Source organism: Mytilus edulis, unplaced genomic scaffold (genome assembly GCF_963676685.1).
Source record: "Mytilus edulis unplaced genomic scaffold, xbMytEdul2.2 SCAFFOLD_1378, whole genome shotgun sequence".
NCBI classification, from domain to species: domain Eukaryota; kingdom Metazoa; phylum Mollusca; class Bivalvia; order Mytilida; family Mytilidae; genus Mytilus; species Mytilus edulis.
The window spans coordinates 1,685-25,181 of record NW_027268447.1 but is presented as its reverse complement, the minus strand read 5'-3'; the positions used below and the strand labels follow the sequence as shown (position 1 = coordinate 25,181).

Genomic DNA, 23,497 nt, shown 5'->3' with positions numbered 1-23,497 from the left:
ACCATATCTTTTTGAAAGGGGATTGGTCCATTGGTAATAAGCTTTAGATAACTCTTACAACGAAAGGTCAACTTGTAACACTACAAAGTGGTACAGATGAAAACCTTGTACGATAAAAAAATTATGCAATATCCAGATTGTTTTGTGTAATATACAGCATTTATACATGAGAAACTTCTGATGCCACAGATGGCTGTACCATAACAACATGCACTTCTCTATGAAAAATCTACATGGACATGAATAATCAACAAAAGATGTATGACATGCTTATTTCTGTATCAGAACCTTTTGTAGCAGGCTTCCAAGTAGGCCAACTGTAAATTCATGAATTATTTCGTCTTCTTACTGGGAAATGGCAAATTTTGGCAATTTGTGAAATGACACTCTACTGTGAATTTCATTATCTGTCTTTTCCAATTATACTTACATATATATGCTTGTTTCCTGCACAAACTGACACCAAGTTTTATGCAAAACCTTAAGTATTTTTATTGCATTGCAAAAAAATCATTCAAAAAGTAAGTTTTGAGAGCTTTCTTATTTGACTACAAATCAATTTCTGCTGGAGTGATTCTCAAATTTTTTATAAGAAGATGTATGCAAATTGAGTGTAGAACTTGTCAAACATTGAAAATCATAACCTATCATCATGCAATTGCATGTTCAAATTACCTCATGTATATATACAAAAATGTATCAGCGTAAATTTTTCTGAATTTTTTTAACATGCAAAAGTGTATATTTTTTGGCCAAAGGACCATTGTGTAGGTTGGCTTTGAAAAAAATAAACAGTATTTTAATTTGGTCTGAGCATTTTGATTTACAATTACAGAAAGTGCCATTGAAAAGTTTCAATAAACAGTTTTCCACAACGACAGTTAGAGCTGGATCTCAGGTAAATTTACATTAAGTCATTTGTGTAGAACAGTCTTCATGAAAAACTTTTAAATCAGCAGGCACAGAGCTCAAATTTGGGAAAGTTCAGTTAGATTCTGTTAGCTTAACTTGTAGAGATGATTTTACGGACCTCAAAGTCAAAGCAATTTTACATGTCTGGGCTGCTGGGTCTGTGGCTAAGCGTGTCAGAAGAGTGGTAGAATAGTATATTTTAAATCCAAATTAGAAAATAAACCCAGCAGTGGTCTTACATCCATCACACATCAGCTTCCTTTTTACCACATATGTTTAGCAGGGGTTACTTTTTTATTAACAAAACCATGAACAAAAAGAAATAGGATATACAAATGTACAGCAACAAAAGACAACCACCAAATTACAGACTCCTAACATGTTTGTAAGCCCTAACCCACACCGCTAATCTTGGACAGTGGTGACGCAGCTCAACATTACTATAAAAATCAGTTGAAAAGAGCTTTAACTCATTAGAATAATACAAAGCACAAAAGAATAAAGACGTTGTCACTCAAACAAAAGATTTGAGAGTAATTGGCGTTACTGAAAGCTATTTGAAAGCCAATAATAACTATTAAAAAAATCATCTATCTAAAACTAAGTTATCATTCAGTTCACATCCAATGTTTGCCTGTCATTGACTGACCTTTGTCTGTGCCAAAATTTTAATTAATAATATCTAATTTTAGCACATTCAATTACAAATAAATCTAAATGATTGTTTTTACAGTTAACTGTCAGGGATGCCTTGAATGCTGCTATAGATGAAGAAATCAAAAGAGATGATAAAGTTTTCTATTGGGAGAGGAAGTTGCATTGTATGATGGTGCCTACAAGGTTCTTAATATATTCTCACAAATTGAAATCAGTTTGAACCATTGAAACTTGCTAATTCAAAATACAATGATATATAAATTAAATGCTTTAATTTTCTTGAAAAGTCCTTGTTGTTCTGATTGAACAGTTATCCTTCATCAATATTATTATGATAATTGGAATAAATTCTATAGGTGTTATAATATTAAATAGAAACTTTCTTGTAATGTTGAGAACTTCTTTGTAAAACATGTGAAAGAAAAGATTATTAGCAGGATAATGGCCTTAGCTGTAAATATCTACACGGCTACTTAAATGTTCTTCTAGTTCCAGTTATTAAAGCTTTATGTTCTACGCCTCAATGTTACGATGTACAAACCTGTTAAAACTAGTGAATTTATCCAAAAATGAAAAACTGCCATCATCATAAACCAAAAGAAAAGAAAAAAGTTTTGATTTATTTTACATTTATTTGTTGTATATGCAATAAATGTATCTGATGTTAGTAGTAGATGGAAAACAACCAAACTTGAAGCTCTAGATTATCAAACATAACTTATTTTATCAAAAAGCATGTGTACCTAAATATTTTATCCTGTAATTTCTAGAGCGAAACAAAATTCAGCAGATTTCATCTCTCATAGCTGTCTTCTACTACTGGTTCTTTTGTTTATGTAAATGTGATATAAAGAAGATATTTTTTTCTCTGAAATTTTCTTTATGATTACAGGTTAGCAGAGGATTACACAAGACATATGGAGACAAGAGAGTAATAGATACTCCTATTACTGAGGTTTGTTAAATTTAAAAACAAATTTAAGCTCACCTAGCCAAAACTTTAATTATGACAGGCTTTATTATAAGTCAAACTTAACACAGATAAAGTGCACACAAATACCAGAATTGCTGTCTCAGAGAAATATTTAAATGTTTTTTGGTGTTTTTTTTCATACTTTTTCCATGTAAGGGGAGATAATTAAGAAACTCAGAATGATGTATTGTAAATTCTAAAATTGTTGTTAAAGTTTTAATGTGGGAAAATGTAACAAAATGTTTTAAAATTATCACATAATTAAAGTTTGCATTCATTTCTTTTAATTGAAATACGAAATTCATTCACCAATCTCTTAATAATAAAATTGTTGTTTCTCTAATTTTTGTGCTATTTTCTCATTTCCTGACTGGTGTGAGAAAAATATTTTTCCTCACTAGTGAAAAATCAGCAAATGATTAGTCGAAATTTGATTTATATGACGTCATAATGTTTTGTTTTCTTTTCAATTTTCCTATTGTGATGTCAGGAAAAAGGCGACCTTGCCTGATGACGTCGCATATAAAGAACACAAGTTTCTGAAAATCTTTGAAAAAGAATGATTAAAGTCATTAGAGAAACAGATTCTGACACTATAACTCGTGTATTACGATATTTTTCTATTCTCGACAGTTAAATTTAATTATTTAAAATGCTCGGCAAGCCTCACGCTTTAAATAATAAAATTAACTTGTCTCGAGTGGAGATATATTGTAATACACTTGTTGCAGTGTAGGAATCTATATTTCTTGTTTCAAATTCAATTATAATCCACTGATTAAATTTTACTTTTATACTGCAATTATCAGTTACTGTAAATCAGAAATAGAAGTTTCACAAATGGGGAAAGTTAATTATTTTGTGTTTCATAATTTTCAGTTTTTCAAAGGAACTTTATTTTACTATCCAATTATATGTAAATTGTTTGGGGTCTGAATTTCTAGATTTTGAAGTAATTACAATGGGATTAGATATTGACAAACCCAACATTATTATATTATTCTTGCATATTTGATTTTCAAAATAACAACCTCAATGTCACAAGTTGAGATTTAAAAATAGCAGCTTTGTGAAATGTTAATTTCTACCTTTATTGATGTTTCAGGATTATTTAAATAGACAGTATGTAACTGTATCTTCATGCCTCTATATTGTTTGTTGTATTATTTCATCTAGAAATTTTCTGACATTTTGTTTTGCAGATGGGTTTTGCTGGTATTGCAGTAGGAGCAGCTATGGTAATATTTATAAACTAAATAAATCATACATCTTGAATTTATTATTAGTTCAAATATATGAGATAACTCCCCTCATGTTAAGTCTGTAATATTTAAATGCTACAACGGTCCATATTGACATTTATTCAGGGGAAGCAACCCATCTTAATCTGTATGAACAATTTGATCATTGTACATAAAATAAATTAGTTGATTTTTAACTTGATAGTAGCATTAACGTGTAAATTAGTTGGGAACCTTAAAGTTTACAGCATGCCTTTATTCTTATCACTACATTGGATTAAGCATTATCTGGAAAGTAACAGTAGCTGTTTGTCCTGTTTATTTTGTAATACACCTATGAGCATTCTGATGAGCGTTTACATTTTTATAGTAGCAAGAATTATTCCTTTCTAGTACAATATAATTGGAAATAAACACAAATGCACAGAATTTAAATGGTTACAAAATAAGCAATTTGAATGACTATAATAATACATAAATCAAGATCACTTTATTTACCATCTAACTGTAGATGTAATTTTTTTTTTCAGGCAGGCTTGAAACCAATATGTGAATTCATGACATTTAATTTCTCCATGCAAGCAATAGATCAGTATGGTATATTCTTTAATTTTATTTTCTTCTGTTATTTTTAACAATAATTATCTGTATTTTAATATAAACAGTTACACTTGAAAACCTATAATTAATCTTATGCTTAATAACTGAAAAATTATTCTTATTTTATCTTGTACCTCATTTCAAAATATTTAGGTTTTTTTTAAAACAAAAAACAAAAATGCATAAAACAAAAAAAAGCACTGTTGATAACTTTAGATAATTTTTCGTTACATGATGTTGAATTTGAAGTTATTCTGAGTTATTGACAAATGATAACAATTCAATTCAAAGATTTATTGTTTGAATGAAGTATATTTAAGCTATAGAATTGAATTATGGCTCAGTCTAGTTAAAATCCTTCCTATACAGGATCAATAGAATAATAATTGTTTTTTTAATATAGAACTACTGCTAATTAAATTTATACATCATTGTGTGTCAAAATGGATTCAGGAAAAGCAAGTTTCCCTCATCTGTATAATCAATGTGATCAGATTTATATACTTTTAAATTTCAGGTGATCAACTCAGCAGCTAAAACATTTATATGTCAGCAGGGCAGGTAAGCTATTATACGAGAAGGCTCTAGTAACCAGACAAACTAGTATACAAACAAACATTTCTGTGGCTGTTAACTTTTAAGTTTTGTACATTTTTATATCATCTATTGAAATTGTTGACAAGAATTGATTTGGTAATGTTATATCATCCATATCACCTTTTTATATTTTGTCTGATTTTGAAAATATTTTTCGACTCTTATATCTTCAATTAATAACAAGAGAATGTTTTCAAAAGTTACAAGAGGTTGTAGGAAAATGAGAACAGGTGACAGAGTAGTTCTTGCCATGACATCTGTTATTATACATTTGTGTATACAATGTTATATTACTTCTCAAATTTTCACATGTTTACATCAACAAAAAGTTTTAGTTTGCTTTTACACTATATCACACAAACACTAGAATTAGAATGATATCATTAGTTTGCACTTCTGTCATAGCTTCCAATGAATGATCAGAGAGATATCTTAACATTCATCATATTGTCTGTACTGTTGTGTATAAGTGAGATCCAGTCTCACCTTAAACTATATATTAAATCAAATTTTCATAATTGTTTTGACAGGTTCCAGTCCCTATTGTCTTTCGAGGACCAAATGGAGCTGCAGCTGGTGTTGGAGCCCAACATTCACAGTGCTTTGCTTCATGGTACAGTACTTGTCCAGGACTAAAAGTATTATCCCCATTCTCTTCAGAAGATTGTAAAGGGTTATTAAAAGCAGCAATTAGAGATCCTAACCCAGGTCTGTATGAAGGGAAGTTATCAAATCTTAATTTTTTGCAGGTAATTGAAAGGTTCTAAAATAGAAATGACTGAAGCTTTTGGATAACAAAGTAAATTTAAAAAGAATCTGTATAATTTCTAAGAAACAACTCTCTTCAACAAAGACCAAATGCCATAGACATTAACAACTATAAGTCCCCTTATGACCTTCAACAAAGTGTAAAACCTATAATGCATAGATCGCTTTAAAAGACCTGAAAAGACAAATCTGAAACACTTCAATGAGAAAACTTAACAGCCTGATTAATTAACCAAACAAAAGTATAATATACAGAAACAAATGACAAACTAGAATTACAGGCTTCTTACTTTGGACAGGCATATACAGAATGGGTTTAACATGTTTGCTGGACAAACTCTTCCCTGAAATACCCTGGACATTGGTTTAACAGTACAACTAAGAACAAACTATGAAAATCAGTTGAAATGCTCATACTTTACACACATGGTATATTTTCCACTTGACTTATATCAACCAACAATCAATCAATCAGTTGAAAATGGCTTAACTCATTAGATACAAAGCAAATCAAAACCCCGACAAAAACTCAAAAGACACAAAGTACAGATCTGAGAGTATGTGAGTTTCTGATACATGTAGCTAGTTTAAAGCCAATAAAAATTAATAAAAATCATGCATCTTGGACTTAAATATCAATCACTACACATCCAGCATACAACAGATTTAGTGTAAAGACTTCATTAAAGTCACAGAAAACAATGTCAAAATAGAGGTATTAACAGATTGTAGAATTGTGAATGTACATATGTGAACAACAGTATTTAGTTTTGTTTAAATTTTCTGATAACAAACAATATTTATATGGATGAAAATAATATTCAAAGATCTAATTACAGTATGAATTGTTAACATTTTAAAATAGTTTATCCCAAGGAGTGCTATATTTATTCTGATCGTATCTACATTTACAGGCTTAATAAACAACACTTTAAAATTTTGGATATGCTATTCTGTTTGTCATATGTTTTCTAAGTTGAAAAATATAAACACCATGAGATGGTGTCAAAGGAACATCACTGCCAAAATAGAAAATTAACAACAAGGAACAAAAAAAACTGATTTTCGTACATTTTAGTGTAGATATTTCTGTGTAAATGGTGTGACTATTACTTTAAATAAAATTGATTTAAGATGTTTTTTTTTCTTTCCAGTTGTATTTTTAGAGAATGAGATTATGTATGGAACATCATTTGACATGTCTGATGAAGCTATGTCAGAAGATTTCGTTATTCCTATAGGAAAGCTAAAATAGAAAGACAAGGTTAGTATATGTCAGATGGAATCTTGATGCTTAGAGCTGAGGGGGCATTAAGTTTTACCAATGTCAACTGTATATACATACATCCATACCAAGGTCAGTATTTCATATGTCAGATGGAATCTTGATGCTTAGAGCTGAGGGGCATTAAGTTTTACCAATGTCGACTGTATATACATACATCCATACCAAGGTTAGTATTTCATATATCAGATGGAATCTTGATGCTTAGAGCTGAGGGGGCATTAAGTTTTACCAATGTCGACTGTATATACATACATCCATACCAAGGTTAGTATTTCATATGTCAGATGGAATCTTGATGCTTAAAGCTGAGGGGGCATTAAGTTTTACCAATGTCAACTGTATATACATACATCCATACCAAGGTTTTGTATTTCATATGTCAGATGGAATCTTGATGCTTAGAGAGGAGGGGGCATTAAACATTGTACAAAATGCTTATTACCACAAAACACAGATCAAGTTTGAATTTTGGTGGTGTCACTCTTAACCGTTCTAGAGTTATTCCCCTTTACAAATGGAAAATTGCTAAATTTCTCATTCAAGTTCTCAAACTTTAGTTTGCCTCTACCAAATGTTATGAAACTTATACACAATGATTATTACCACAAATCACAGATCAATTTCGAATTTATGTGGCATCAATTTAACTGTTTAAGAGTTATGCCCCTTTACAAATGAAAAAAAAATGCTAAATATTTTGTTTCCATTCTTTAACTTCAGATAGCCTCAACCAAATGTTATGAAACTTATTCACAATGATAATTACTACAAAACTCAGATCAAGAACAAATTGTAATGTTCTTCGTCACATAACTTTATATGATATGCAAGCATCATCTGTGTCAAATGGACACATTCCCCATTTATTTATTTGATACTCCATAGCTTCTTTCTCCTGCAATGTTTATTGAATGGTTTGTTATAGCTTATGCTTGTACTCTTTAGGTAACCACATAACATTAGTATCACACAGTAGATATGTAGGACATTGTTTAGAGGCAGCCAATGATTAGCAGGACAAGGTGTGGAATGTGAGGTAATATTTTTTTTTTTAACAGAGAAAGATGATGTTTGGTAATTATGCCAGATGGACACAATTAGAATTCACATTGTTTTTCAGAAAAATAAGATCTCCGAGCACATGTGCTAGTAAGATTGTTTAACCCAATATTTTTATCCCTGTTCAGAATCACATACTTTTGCATAATAAATCAGGGCTTTAATTCTGAATTTGACATGAAATATATTTTTTTATTAGATCTATGAATAAGGCAACAATGGTATCACATGAAAACATGAATTTTGTAGATACTGCCTCATTAAGATGAATATTCATGCCATAAATTTGTATGCTTTGACCTAAAAAATAAATTAGAACTTTGTTTTTAGGTTATAAATTTAAGATCAATTCGTCCAATGGATGAAGAAACAATTGTAAAATCAGTGATGAAAACAAACCATTTAGTAACCGTGGAGGGTGGATGGCCTCAGTGTGGAATTGGATCTGAAATATGTGCAAGAGTGATAGAAAGTAAGTTGTTAGAGTAAATACTCTTATCTTTCTCTTATAAAATGAAAACAACACATAAAAAAAACATGTTCATAATTTCATGCATTTGAAGAGCTTTCTGGATTTACATGCATTAAGAATGCTCACAGTTGAATAAATGAAAGCTGAGGATTTGTACAAACTGAAACAGTTTGCAGAGCTATATGACAAAAAATACCTTAAAAAAATGGCCAATCCATTTATGGTCAACTTTGACTGAAGGAGTTGAAACCTTTAAAAATTTTAAAAAAGACAATTTTAGAAAGGTTTGTTATCAATCATGTCAGTACCAAAGCACTAACTACTAAGCTTATGATATGCTCTGGACTGATAGTCTACAAGCAGAGGTATCTTCTAGTAACTTTAAAATGAAAGCAACATGTTCAGTAATTTCATGCATCAAAAGTTGAAAAACAAATAGAAGCATAAATTAATTTCCTTATTTCATAAATTTTATACTATTTTATGAAAATTTTCATAAGAGAGAATTAATTCTGTAATTAAGAAATTATTGCGAGATTTTTATTGACAGGAATAATGCGACTCAATGAGTATCACAATAATAAGACTCACATTCTTATATCTGATACATATATTTGTATGCAGATTTCATGATATCCAATATTTAATCTCGCATTTTTTCCATTTTCAAATGTGGCATTAATAATTGCACACAATAATGTCTAAATTTACTGTATGCTTATTTGTTTACAGATAGAAAAAGAATTAATGTTATCATTATTTATACTTTAAATATGTGTAAGAGAAAAAAATCAACTTTGAAAATATCTTTATTGAAGTATGTGTGGTACCAATAAATGTTGTAATAGAAAACTTATTTTGTAGGTCAAGCCTTTAATTACCTTGATGCACCAGTATTACGTGTTACAGGAGCTGACTACCTACACCATATGCTAAACAGTTAGAAGATAATTCATTTCCTCAAACTCATAACATTGTTGGAGCAGTCAAAAAGTCGCTGAATATATCCTAACAAATACTCACTTTAGGGGATTTTTAACTGTTGGGACTTACTTAGGAAATCAGTTGAAATTGGAGATATAACTTATAATAGAATTGTTTTAGTCGTGAGCATAGACTGACTTCATGTTTTGAAAAGATTACTGTTAAATTGCTCAGTGTCTAATATGAAGTACATTCTTTTTATAAAAGTTCATCTGTTACAGGTTATTTTTTTAGTCGGGTTGATTTCTGTAGATAAAATTTTATCAAATGTAGCTGTTATTTTTTATTTATGATATTCTGTTGAATCTCTTGAAGATTAATATGTGTTAACTATAAGTGATGTCAGTAATAAAGTCTTAAAATTGTGTTACTTTCTTTAGAACCAAGGAATGAAAAAGAGCATAATTTAGATATTAGTTATGGGGAAAGTATGTTCCAATGTGTTTTATGTTATTATATGCCTTACTTGGCAAAAGGGTTAGTGAGGTTTTAAGTGACTAATTTTATTTGATTTGATTGATGTTATTCATCTGCACTGTGTTGCATCAACTCCTTTTAAAACCAGTGACTGGATTTAATTTTAACTGCTAGAAATGTTCTGTACCCAATGCAGTGTGTACCTCATGTTTTATATTTTGACCTGACTGAATTTTTGTTTGCCCTAGTTTCCAAGTTATGACAGGTATGTTTCATCAAAATAACGTACTACCAAACTTTTAGTTGTGTAATTGTGTTAACATACTCTAGTTGCTGACTTAACATACTCTTGTTTGAAATGATAACAACAAGAACACAATGAGGAAGGCTTTTCTGTTTTACATATCAAATTTTCTACAATTAAACCTTGAACTTTAAGCCTGGATTTAGATATGATTTGAACCAAAAAATTATAGTAATGATAAAATGGGATTAGTTTGGAGAAGACATTATCACAATAATGATTAAATAATTGTCAGTTGTTAGCAGAATACTGTGGATTTAACGAAAAAGTGAAACTGAAGTCTGTTCATATTCTTTTCTGTTTGAAAGTTATTGCAGTATAATTGGATAAATTGGTTCAAAACATCACATTTGTTGATTTATTTTATGCTTGACGTTTGTATCATTTGTTTTAATATTTGTATCATTTGTTTCAATATTTGGCTCATGTGAAAATTAAAATAATTCCGTTGATTTCACTCCGTCACAAGAATCTAGCGTTCATGACACAGTGGGGGAACACATGTCTTTTAAAATTAAAGAAAATTTATAGAGCTTCATTCTCTTTTGAGAACGCAAAAAGAAATGGAAGTGGTTGACGAGGGCGATTTGAAATTAAAAAGGGGGAAAATTTGCATTGAAAAAAGATCGTCGGGGGGTTTATTTGTCAATAAATGAATGGACTTCAGCATTCATGATTTTATGAGTGTCTACATTGAGAAATACAACACACGGGCACAGGAATTGTTAAAATATATGCGCGATATAAGATTAGCGGCAACTAGGTCAGAAAACTGGGCTACCTATGACGAGCAATTTAGGCTAAAAATAGAAAAGAATCCTAATTTATCTTGGGGAAATATACACGGTGAATATTGGCTATTACACATCACATCTCCCACAGTACACAACAGTGTGTCAGTGCAATCACAGGGTTATAGAACAGATACACAAAATCGTGGTAATTATAATTCAAATGCAGCTACACTTCCAAACAATAGAACACATCAAAAATCACAGGTAACTAGTGGAAGTGTAAATATGTCATGTAAATACTATAATAATGGTACTGACTGTCCCTACTTCCCTCGTTGTAGGTTTAAACACATATGTGAAATATGCAGTGGCAAACACAGAAAAGCCCAATGTAATAACCGGGCGCAAGGAAGAAATAACAAAAAGTATTAATTTTTATTCATTGGGAAATACTCCTATAAAAGTATCAGTCTTGGAAAATTATTTAGAATTCTACCCACTTAACAATGTAGCACATGAAATTATATCTGGTTTCAAATACGGTTTTTCTTTAAAATATTTTGGCTCTAGGGAACCAAGGGAGAGTTCCAATTTAAAAAGTGCATTACAGCTACCCAAAATTTTTAAAGAAAAATTAATGAAGGAAGTTAAACTTGGTCGCAAAGCTGGTCCTTTCAGATACCCACCTTTTCCCACACTTCAGGTATCACCAATGGGGCTAGTGCCAAAAAAGGATGGGGATTTCAGACTTATTCAACATTTATCCTATCCTGAGAATAATTCAATAAACGATTTTATTGATAAAGATCATTGTTCAGTGCAGTACAGTTCAGTGGACGAAGCAGCATGTTTGATTAATAGACACAAAACATTTGCCCGATTAAGTCAGTGTGACGTAAAAGCGGCTTTTCGTTTGTTGCCAATTGCCCCGCACGATTTTGACTTGTTGGGGATAAAATTTCAGGGTGAATATTATCTTAATAAAATGCTCCCTATGGGGGCCTCAATAAGTTGTGCCCTGTGGGAGAAATTTGCAAAATCTTTGCATTGGATAATACAGCTAAAAAGCGGAAATGATGATATCCTCCATTATTTAGATGATTTTCTTTTTGTCGAGTCGAGCCAAACATCAAAAGTTGGCAATACTTTGAAGTTATTCCAAGAGGTACGCAACAAAATAGGTATTCCTCTTGCTAGTGACAAGACTACTTTGCCGACTACATTACTTATGTTTTTGGGTATAGAATTTGATACACAGAATTTAATCAAGCGACTTCCAAATGAAAAACTTGTCAAACTCTCACAAAAAATCAGAGATACCTTGGACAGTTCTAAAATAACTCTTAAAGATATGCAATCCCTTCTTGGGCTCCTGAATTTTGCTTGTAAGGTAGTTGCTCCAGGCCGCACCTTCTGTCGCAGACTCATAAATTCAACAATTGGGGTAAGAAAATCATATTTCAAAATCCGAGTAAACAAGCAGATGAAAGCAGATTTAGAAGTTTGGTTAGACTTTTTAAAACAATACAATGGTGTAACTGTAATAACAGACAATGTATGGGTTTCAAATGAAAAATTAGAGTTGTTCACTGATAGTGCAGGGGGGTCCAAAGGCGGGTATGGGATCTATTTTGCAGGTCAGTGGGCCCAAGGCACATGGCCAAAACATTGGGTTGAGACTGGAATCACCAGAGATATGACATTGTTAGAGTTGTTTCCAGTTGTAGCTGCTCTTATGTCCTGGGAATCCTATTTTGTTAACAAAAAAGTTATTTTTCATGTTGATAATCAGGCGGTTGTTCAAATCATTAATATGAAAACTAGCAAGTCAAGTAGAGTTATGACTTTAGTAAGACAGATGGTTTTAATGAACTTAAAAAATAATACATTAGTTAAGGCAATTTATATCCCTTCAAAACAAAACCAAATTGCTGATTGTCTTTCTCGTTCTCAGTGGGGGAAGTTCAGAAGCCTAGCTCCAGAAGCAGACCAGTGGCCAACCAAAATTCCAACACAGATCTGGAACATTTAAGTCAGGTGGCTGATTATATTGTCAATCAAGGTGTGTCCAAAAATACACAAAAATCATACAATTTGGCTCTGTCAAAACTTTGTACTTTTAGACCATCTTATAAATTGAAACAGGATTGGCCGGTGCCAGTCAATGATTTGTTAAATTTTATAGCTTTTTTGTCAGTACAGGGTCTTTCGGGGGGAACCATATCATCTTATATATCAGGAGTTTCATACCATCATAAAATTCAAGGGATACAGGATACTACAAAATTCTTTATAATTGGAAAGGCATTAGAAGGAATAAAAAGAATTCAAGGGGGAAAACGTAATGGCATTAGAGCACCAATTACAGTGCAATTGTTATCAGATATGATTAGTTGTTTAGATAAAGTATGTAAGAATAAATATGAAGCTGCTTTATTTTCAGCAGTTTTTTCTGTTGCCTTCTTTGGTTTGCTAAGAGTAGGGGAAATCACTACTTCAAAATCCAAGTCTGTTATAAATGGCTCCAACTTAACAATTTCTGATATTTTAGTAAGGAGAAAAGTCCTGGAGCTAAGAGTAAGGTGGTCAAAAACTGACCAAAAGGGAAAGTCTGTTACTTTGTTGATAGCTGAGAACGGAAAAAACTACTGTCCGGTACGACTCATTAACGAATATTTAAAGGTACGACCTACCTGTAACAATACAGATTTGTTTATCCATTATACTGGTATGCCTTTAACTAGATACCAATTCAGTAGTATACTGGAAAAAGCTTTACATTTTCTTCGTATTAGTAAAGGCCATTTTAGGTCACATAGTTTTAGAATTGGGGGAGCCACGGAACTAGCCAGGCAGGGGGTCTCAGAGGAGGTAATTATGAGATTAGGCAGATGGAAATCGCATGCTTATTCTCGCTATATTAGGTTACAATTTTTCTAGTTTCAAAAAGCTAACAAGCTAAAGGTTTTCACAGGTCCCAAGATTTTATGGATTGTTGGAAGTTCCCTTGTTCATTGGGCCAACGTAGAGGCGAAGAAATATGGTAAGAACAACCTTGGACTGGGGTCAAAAGGTGTAACAACATACTGGATTGGGCAACCTGGTTTACAGATTAAAGATTTGGACTCCCTACTGGACGCAAAAAGAAAAAGTTTACCTTCTCCTCATTTTATAATAATTCACTGTGGAGCTAATGATTTGACAGATTTAGAATTGACAGGGAAGGGTTTAATGGAAAATGTAAAATGTTCTATCCTACGTTACAAGGCTTTATTTTAAAATGTTATTATAATATGGTCTTCAATGCTACAGCGCAGATACTGGCATTTTGCCCCCTTGAATGCGGGTGCAATAATCGAACAGAAGAGAAAAAGAGTGAATTCAGTGGTCAAAAACTTTGTAATAGAAAACGGGGGGAAAGCTATATTACATGAGAACATTAGAGCAAGTGAAGTGTCTTTATACAGAACAGATGGAACTCATTTGTCACAAACTGGAAATCAGGTTTTCTTAAATAATATACAAGGGGGGGGGGGGGGGGGGGTTGAGTCTTTCCTACGCACAACAAAATCAACTTTTCCAATGATTCAATAATGAAAATTTTGTGGAGGTGAGAACCCCAGTCAGATTTGGTAGCTGACTGGGGCTCTCATGTGGCGGTCCAGGGAGACTGGTAGTGATTGGGGGATTATTTCACTCGGCCCTTGCTCTGGGCCTGACAAGTTCTACAATTTGCAGGTTTGGAAAATGTGGTTAGTGGTAACGGTGGGGTCTACTGATGGGTAACTCTGGGACCTCCTCCACCTCATCTTATAGAGGGGAGGCCTACACCTGCCAACAGGTGGGGCACTAATAACTGGAGCATTGGTAATACGAGTGTTTTCCCCGGTCACTCCCCATGGTAGGTGGTGGTGTAACCGTGTTTAACTACCAGGGGTTTTATGACACTATGTCAACATAGGTCAGCTGATAGCCATTATGTATAGGTAATCGGTAGTCACCCTGGCGCCTCAACAAAATATTATAAAATACTCTGTAGCCAAAGTAATGCCACAAAGTAAAAATGTATATTCTAGTCATGAAAATGTAAATACAAGTTGGTGTAATAAAATGTATGTTTAATTCAAAGGATTGTTTTTGTATTAGTTGTAAAAGTTATAAATGAAAAACAGAGGATGGAACCTCTACACAAATGAGTATAATATACAGAAAGTCTGTATAATGTTAATTTTGGTATTTGTGAATTACGGTAAAACAACAGATAAAGAGAGACAACTCTAGATGAATTTTTAATTACTTTGTGATTAAAGGTACGCACCCACACGAATATTTGATTGAATTAAACCAGATTATTGAAAATATAAAATTTTTATAATCTCAATTAATTGCAATACTCATAGAAGAAGACCCTATATCAATACTGAACGAATAACAATGAGATGAAGAACAACGATCAAGAGTTGTTGACGTATTTCTAAACTATGTTGAAGTCCTGGGCGTTGCAGCCTGTAGCTCAATGCCATATTCGGCATGGCCATAGCGGCGATCGCAGCATGAATCAGAATTTTGGAATTCCCGTATCAGCTAGAATAGAATTTTGGAATTCCCGTATCGGGCACTTGTTAATTTGCTGTCGACAAGAAAGCAAGTGTTACGCAAATAAGTTAAAATATCCAAACTCGCCCGCCCTCCCTATGAGAATAGTTGCTTCTGTTTTTGTTTTATATTTTCAGGCACTGGTTTGCTGTATTTGATTACAATATTATGGTTACCAGTATACAAGCCGGACCTTCATAGTATTGGACCTATACAGGACTATTTGGAATAAACTTGCGTTTCTATGATTTGGACATTTCCGTCATTAAGCACGTTATTAACATATGGACTATTGTGATTTAAGCATCCAGAATTAATTCTAGTTTTAAGTAATTAACAATTTAAACAATTTGAAAGAAAACAAGACATTTTAAAGAAATTAATTATCTTCTACTATCCTTAGGCGCAGAGTCAAATTTGAATGGGGGGAGGTCCAGGGAGACTGGTAGTGATTGGGGGATTATTTCACTCGGCCCTTGCTCTGGGCCTGACAAGTTCTACAATTTGCAGGTTTGGAAAATGTGGTTAGTGGTAACGGTGGGGTCTACAGATGGGTAACTCTGGGACCTCCTCCACCTCATCTTATAGAGGGGAGGCCTACACCTGCCAACAGGTGGGGCACTAATAACTGGAGCATTGGTAATACGAGTGTTTTCCCCGGTCACTCCCCATGGTAGGTGGTGGTGTAACCGTGTTTAACTACCAGGGGTTTTATGACACTATGTCAACATAGGTCAGCTGATAGCCATTGTGTATAGGTAATCGGTAGTCACCCTGGCGCCTCAACAAAATATTATAAAATACTCTGTAGCCAAAGTAATGCCACAAAGTAAAAATGTATATTCTAGTCATGAAAATGTAAATACAAGTTGGTGTAATAAAATGTATGTTTAATTCAAAGGATTGTTTTTGTATTAGTTGTAAAAGTTATAAATGAAAAACAGAGGATGGAACCTCTACACAAATGAGTATAATATACAGAAAGTCTGTATAATGTTAATTTTGGTATTTGTGAATTACGGTAAAACAACAGATAAAGAGAGACAACTCTAGATGAATTTTTAATTACTTTGTGATTAAAGGTAGGACTTCAACATAGTTTAGAAATACGTCAACAACTCTTGATCGTTGTTCTTCATCTCATTGTTATTCGTTCAGTATTGATATAGGGTCTTCTTCTATGAGTATTGCAATTAATTGTCAGTTGTTAGCAGAATACTGTGGATGTAACGAAAAAGTGAAACTGAAGTCTGTTCATATTCTTTTCTGTTTGAAAGTTATTGCAGTATAATTGGATAAATTGGTTCATAACATCACATTTGTTGATTTATTTTATGCTTGACGTTTGTATCATTTGTTTTAATATTTGTATCATTTGTTTCAATATTTGGCTCATGTGAAAATTAAAAGCCGGAAAAAAAAAGCTTATGTTTATTTCTTATTATTAATAAGTATATAAGAGAAGAACACAAAGTTAAGTAAGTAACTACTATTGGAGATATATTATACCACTGGAACAAAGTTTGACCTGTTCATCTGTGGGTCAGTCCATCGATCAGTCCTGTTATTTTCACCAAAACCTCTGAAATCCCACAATAGAATTTCATGAAACTGAAAATAATAAAGACATGCTATATAGATGTGCATATCCACAAGAAATTTTTATCAGTTGACTTTTGAAGTAGTTATATGAGCCTTTAACTTGGGAATCTGGTGTGATTATGTTTGTCAAGTGACAATGATATGAGTGCATGCTTTCAAAGATTCATTAATTAATTTGATGATCATGTTCCTACGACATGTAAATAAGCCATCATTTTGAAATAGTCTGATATGAAACCTGTTGTTTTTGAAAGTTTTATGTGCCTTCAATCATACATGTGGAAGTTTTACACGGATTTGTTTTCTCTCAATCTATTTATGACTTTTGAACAGCAGTATACTAATTTGTCTTTATAAAATACTGGTTGTATTCTGATCTGAAAATTAAATTTTTTGACACCTTCACTATCACAACTCTTGATTTCACATGAGCGGTTCTAATTTGATATTAGATAAAGTCCAAACTAAAACTGCTATTTTGAGTAAATATTCGACTGAAAAGGGTTATCTTATTTTAACAATATTTTCATTGTCTCAATTGTCAATAAGTTTGACTCTATTTGTTAAATAAAAACAACATTTGATAAATTTATGTAATGACAAAATAATTGGTTTTTTTTTCAATAGATATAGGAAGATGTGGTGTGAGTGCCAATGAGACAACTCTCCATACAAATAACAATTTAAAAAGTAAACCATTATAGGTTAAAGTACGGCCTTCAACACGGAGCCTTAGCTCACACCGAACAACAAGCTATAAAGGGCCCCAAAATTACTAGTGTAAAACCATTCAAACGGCACATTAATAGGGGTAAATGCAACTACAGGTATGTTGGTATATAATTTAACTTTTGGTATTAGAATTCGGACAGGTTCTGACCAAACCAGTCATAAATACTGATAGAATCAATATAAAATATTAAAAAAAAGTAAAATCACAAAAATATTGAACATTCAAATTCAAAAGGGAAAGTCCCTAATCAAATGATAAAACACATCAAACGAACAAACAACAACTGTCATATTCCTCACTTGTACAGGCATTTTCAAGTTTAGAAAATGTTGGATTGAACCTGGTTTTATAGCGCCAAACCTCTTACTTATATGACAGTCGCATCAAATTCCATTATATTTACAACGATGTGTGAACAAAACAGACATAATAGGTAAAACAATCTAAAAATGGATACAGCAGTCATCATTGTGTCACAATCTCAAAACAAACAAATATTTGAGTTATTTGTGTAAAAGTTCGAGACGTTATACATGAAATACATGTAAGAAATTGTCACAAGTTCCTTTTTTTCAATCTATAAAACTCTCCAAATGTAGGTTATGGTTTGAAAAATGAATTCCTCGCTACTTTATTATCACTGTCTTGTATATTTTAAATCTTTATACAAAATACTATTGGTGTGTGATTTGTACTAAAGACAAATTTGCCAAAAAAAAGTAATTAACACCAAAATAAAATCATGAAAGGCATTATTAAAGTAAAACTTTATCTAAAACATTGAACAAAAACGAATATGAAATAAATTCACCTGGTTAAAAGAACATGATTATTCTATTAGCATAGGCCTTTACCTATGTCTATATAGAGACCATTGTAAATATCAAAAGCCTAACATTATCTCAATGAAAAACTGAAGGTCAATTTATACCTTGCATTAACCTTCAACAATCATTATGTTATAGTTTTTCAAAACGAAATTTTAGGACATTTAAATTATTTTTCTTTTCAAAGAAAGCTATACTGTAGAAAGAACTTTTGGACTGTTTTTGTAATTTACTTCAACATAGATTTATTATCATAATCATGTTGATTTAGTTAAATTTTTAACAGTGCAGAACACTCATAAAATAACGAGCAAAGTTTGCAATTTAGGACGACCTGGACAACAACTGAAGGTTTAATTCGAGGCTTTGTATTGTATATACTTTAATACTAGGAGTTAACTAGTTTACAGTTTATGCCAAACTATTATCTAAAGATCATTAGACAAACAATTCATATATAATAACCACCAAAAATATATGATTGCACTGTATCCCATATATATATTACGCATTTAAAAATGTTTTAAATATAATTGTTCCAACTTACCTGGTTTACCATAGTTCAAAATGAGACATTGACAAGAAGACAAGAAGATTATCTGAGTGTTCAACAGTTTGAAAAAATGGGGTAAGATTTATCCTTCTGTATAGGTTTTACTTTTAAGTTTGTCTGATTTGTCTGATTTGCGAGTACTGTTTGAAAAAAGTTGTTACTATCGTATCGTTTTCTTTTTTGTAGAGCAAAGCCAGACATAGCTTGACCAACATATAGTATCCAGAGCAAAACTTTGGAAATATTTATTTTCATTTTCCCGTATTAATTTTAACGGATAAAGGAAGGCCCTAACTTGACCTATAATGGTTTACTTTTATAGATTGTTATTTGGACGGAGAGTTGTCTCATTGGCACTCATACCACATCTTCCTATATCTAAACATTTATTTTACATTTAGCATTCATATTCATTCTGACGTAAAAGTTTTGCTGTCAACAATAACTTTCTCAAACTTTATCGCATTTTATGAAATGTAGACAGGTCCAAAATATAGTATCCAGAGCAAAGATTTGAAATTATTTATTTTCATTTTCAATATTTAAATGATAAATGAACTTATTTTAGTTCATAGGTAACAAAGTAGATAGCCTGGGTTTAAGTTTGTTACCCATCAAAAACAGTCAAACTTCCATAGAATTTTATGAAACTTTAGAAGAAGCTTTGTTTAATTATCAAGAGATAATGTCTAGTGCAAAGTTTTGAAAATGTATTTTTATTGTCGTTATTTTTCTGATAGATGGACTAATTAGTTTTTTGTCGAGCCTGCAACTTTTGTTGCAGAAAGCTCGACATAGGGATAGTGATCCGGCGGCGGCGGCGGCGGCGGCGTTAGCTTACTTCTTGAAAGGTTTATATTTTAGAAGGTGAAAGACCTGGATGCTTCATACTTTGTTTATAGATGCCTCATGTTACAAAGTTTTCGTCAATCACATGTCCAATGTCCTTGACCTCATTTTCATGGTTCAGTGACCACTTGAAAAAAAAGTTCAGAATTTTTGTAATGTTGAATTCTCACTTATTATAAGTAATAGGATAACTATGTTTGGTATGTGCGTACCTTGCAAGGTCCTCATGCCCGTCAGACAGTTTTCACTTGACCTCGACCTCATTTCATGGATCAGTGAACAAGGTTAAGTTTTGGTGGTCAAGTCCATATCTCAGATACTATAAGCAATAGGGCTAGTATATTTAGTGTATGGAAGGTTTGGAAGGTGTACATGTCCAACTGACAGATGTCATCTGACCTTGACCTCATTTTCATGGTTCAGTGGTCAAAGTTAAGTTTTTAAGTTTTGGTCTTTTTATCTTATATTATATGCCAAAGGTCAACTATATTTGGTGTATGGAAATATATTATGATCTATATGTCAGTCCCTCAGGCTTTATTTGACCATGACCTCAATTGCACGGTTCATTGCACAGTGTTAAGTTTTTGTGTTTTGGTCTATTTTTCTTAAACTATAAGTAATAGGTCAACTATATTTGTTGTATGGAAGCTTTGTTAGCTGTACATGTCTGCCTGGCATGGTTCATCTGACCTTGACCTCATTTTCATGGTTTATTGGTCTTTGTTTAGCTATCATTTAATGTTAAGTTTATGTGACAGTTGTAATAAAGCTTTATACTTAGGACTATCAACATAATATCAATGATTAGTAAAGAAGGCGAGACATTTCAGTGTGTGCACTCTAGTTACAGTTAACATCCACAGACAGTCTGGGATTACATATTTTTGAAATAAGTTTGTAAACATGTAAACATTCATGTATTGTTATGAGACTTGGACAGACGCTAATTTTCAAGACTGATAAATGAACTCACGTTTTAAGTCAGTATTACAATTTTATAATGACAGCAGCAATTGAAGGTGAGACGCCGTGTTCCGCAGAATCCCTTGCGAATTTTGTATCACATGATGAGTTAACGAAGTTATTGCATTTTTCTTTTCCAGAAAGAGTAAAAAGTACAAAGTAAAAAGAATATGGACTAGGAATGATTACGCTCTCAGACACAGTAAACAGCAACGATCTCCATCTGAAGAAACAGTCAGGGTCTTAACAATGCAAACACGTAACGTACCAGAAAAAACATATAGTTTTATGAAAAAACCCGAAGATGATGAAATTACAAAATATCCCGAACATGATGAAATTACAAAATATCCTGAAATTGACGATTCTAACAAGATAGAAGATACTAGAGATACCTGCGATGATATTTATGGTAGAAGAACACAAAATTCAAAACCTGTGGCATGCCTTGAATGTGTCAAACCGATTCAGGTTTTCACAAGTGAAGAAATTAAAAGAGGGGATCACATAAAGTTCCATGGACGAATATATGATCACCATGCAATTGTAATCGATGTAAAACCTTCAAATGGAAAAGATCATAAAGTAGACTTAGAATTGGTACATGCATCAAACACGACAGCTGGTGCAATTTACAATTGTATGCGACCGTTTGGTAACAAAGCAAAACTGTTAACAGAAACGAAACGAATAAATTTAAAGAAGATAAAAGTTATGGTGTATAAATATTCGGATACAATTGATCATTTTTCGCCCAAAGAGATTGTCACTAGAGCAGTCACAACAAAATCCAACCCTGAATTCAAATACAACTTGCTTAATAATAACTGTGAGCATTTTACAACATGGTGCGTTACAGGACAGGGTCTTAGCTTACAAATCCGAAAGATACGAATGGTAAAGGGACTTTTTGTAAGTCAAGGATTTCAAGGTATTGGCGACGAAGCTCTTCGAAATAAAATCGAATTTGACAAAGGAATGCTCTGTGCACCGTGTTTCGAGAGAAATAAAAATATATTAAATGTAAAAAAACAACCGATCAGATCAAAAAGTGATGTAGAGATTGGTGATATAATAACATACACATATTACAGATGTGTGCATTCTGCTGTCGTACTTGAAATTGAATCACACGACAGATCTCTACAGTGTAAAATAGCTCATTATGCATTTCGTGGTTTACATAGAGATAGAAAAATTCGGGAGGATACATTAAGAATTCCTTTTGATGGAAGTGTAAAAGTTACAGATTTTTCGACTGATTATACTGTCTATGCTCCAGAGGAGGTGGTGGAAAGGGCTCGAAGTAAGCTTGGTGAAAAGCGGTATGCACATTTTTTCAAATGATTCAAGTCATTTCGCTCGTTGGTGTAAACTTAAATTGTACAGAAATTGTAATGTATCGCAAAAAATCAATATTGTTACATGAAATCTTTAGAAAACGTATGGCTTTATAAGTTAAACTGAATATCTTTCTTTTGTAGTTGGTTGCTTAACCACATGAAATAAAAAGTCAATCTGAATCATTGGCAGACAAACTTGAACCAGATTTTCAATACCCTACTTATCAGTGAAAAATTAAAAGACTCATAGAAACTACTACACATTGTCTTTTAAAATCTGTATATTTTACGAACTGCTTAACAATTCGTTGTATCTGGTTCTGTGTGATCCATTCAAATTATTTTAATACAAATGTCAATTCATGACACATGATTTTAAAAGTATAACACACATTTATGATAATCAGATATTACACAATCCTTTGATCCACAACTATATCCTAATCAAATCTCATAATGAATCATATTTAGAATAGAATAAATGATAAAATAATCATCTGACCCGGGATATTTGTTTACGGAAAACAGAACAAAAAAGACGGCACATACTACTGGAAGACGTTAGAGAAAAAAAATTAACGCAACTGTTCAATGAATTGTACGAACGTTCGAGAAAAGAACGCCAGTGATTTGAAGTTTTAAAAAATCCATCTTTTATGTAGTAATCGTAGAAACAAATAACTTAATAAGATACTAAACAACACAAATAACGCAGCACAGCTTACCGTAAAAAACAATGTGTGCTACAAATTTGTAGAAATCTGGTATATTTTAAGCATAACCTTGATAAATATATACACAGAGACATTTTCATTTAAGTCGCGTCAATAGAGATTTCAATAATAAAAGTCAAAAATAAATAGTCATTGGAAAAGAATTCTTAAAAAAAATGAAAATCAAAGGCATTTTTGTTGTTTTTATTTGTAAAGGTACACGCGACTTTTATATTCATTAATTCAAACAAAATTAAGTTGTTTTGCTTAAGATATTTTTGCAGGATTTCAAAAACTTAAGATAAAGAA

General features: G+C 32.2%; 2 protein-coding genes and 1 pseudogene across 2 annotated transcripts; all 3 read left to right on the top strand.

Annotated features, from left to right (window-relative positions):
- Positions 1-233: 233 nt before the first annotated feature.
- Positions 234-9,811, top strand: LOC139507502 (pyruvate dehydrogenase E1 component subunit beta, mitochondrial-like; annotated as a pseudogene).
- A 1,502-nt stretch (positions 9,812-11,313) lies between these two features.
- LOC139507505 (uncharacterized) lies at positions 11,314-13,038 on the top strand. The gene has a single exon (XM_071295774.1). The coding sequence runs from the start codon at positions 11,314-11,316 to the stop codon at positions 13,036-13,038; it is 1,725 nt and encodes a 574-aa protein (XP_071151875.1).
- A 6,209-nt stretch (positions 13,039-19,247) lies between these two features.
- LOC139507503 (uncharacterized) lies at positions 19,248-22,655 on the top strand. The gene is made up of 2 exons (XM_071295773.1): positions 19,248-19,392; positions 21,273-22,655. The coding sequence occupies exons 1-2, from the start codon at positions 19,388-19,390 to the stop codon at positions 22,477-22,479; spliced, it is 1,212 nt and encodes a 403-aa protein (XP_071151874.1). The 5' UTR covers positions 19,248-19,387; the 3' UTR covers positions 22,480-22,655.
- The last annotated feature ends 842 nt before the right edge of the window (positions 22,656-23,497 follow it).

Excerpts from the sequence above, each read along its gene's own strand:
- LOC139507505 (XM_071295774.1), top strand. The coding sequence starts at position 11,314 with ATGGTACTGACTGTCCCTACTTCCCTCGTTGTAGGTTTAAACACATAT.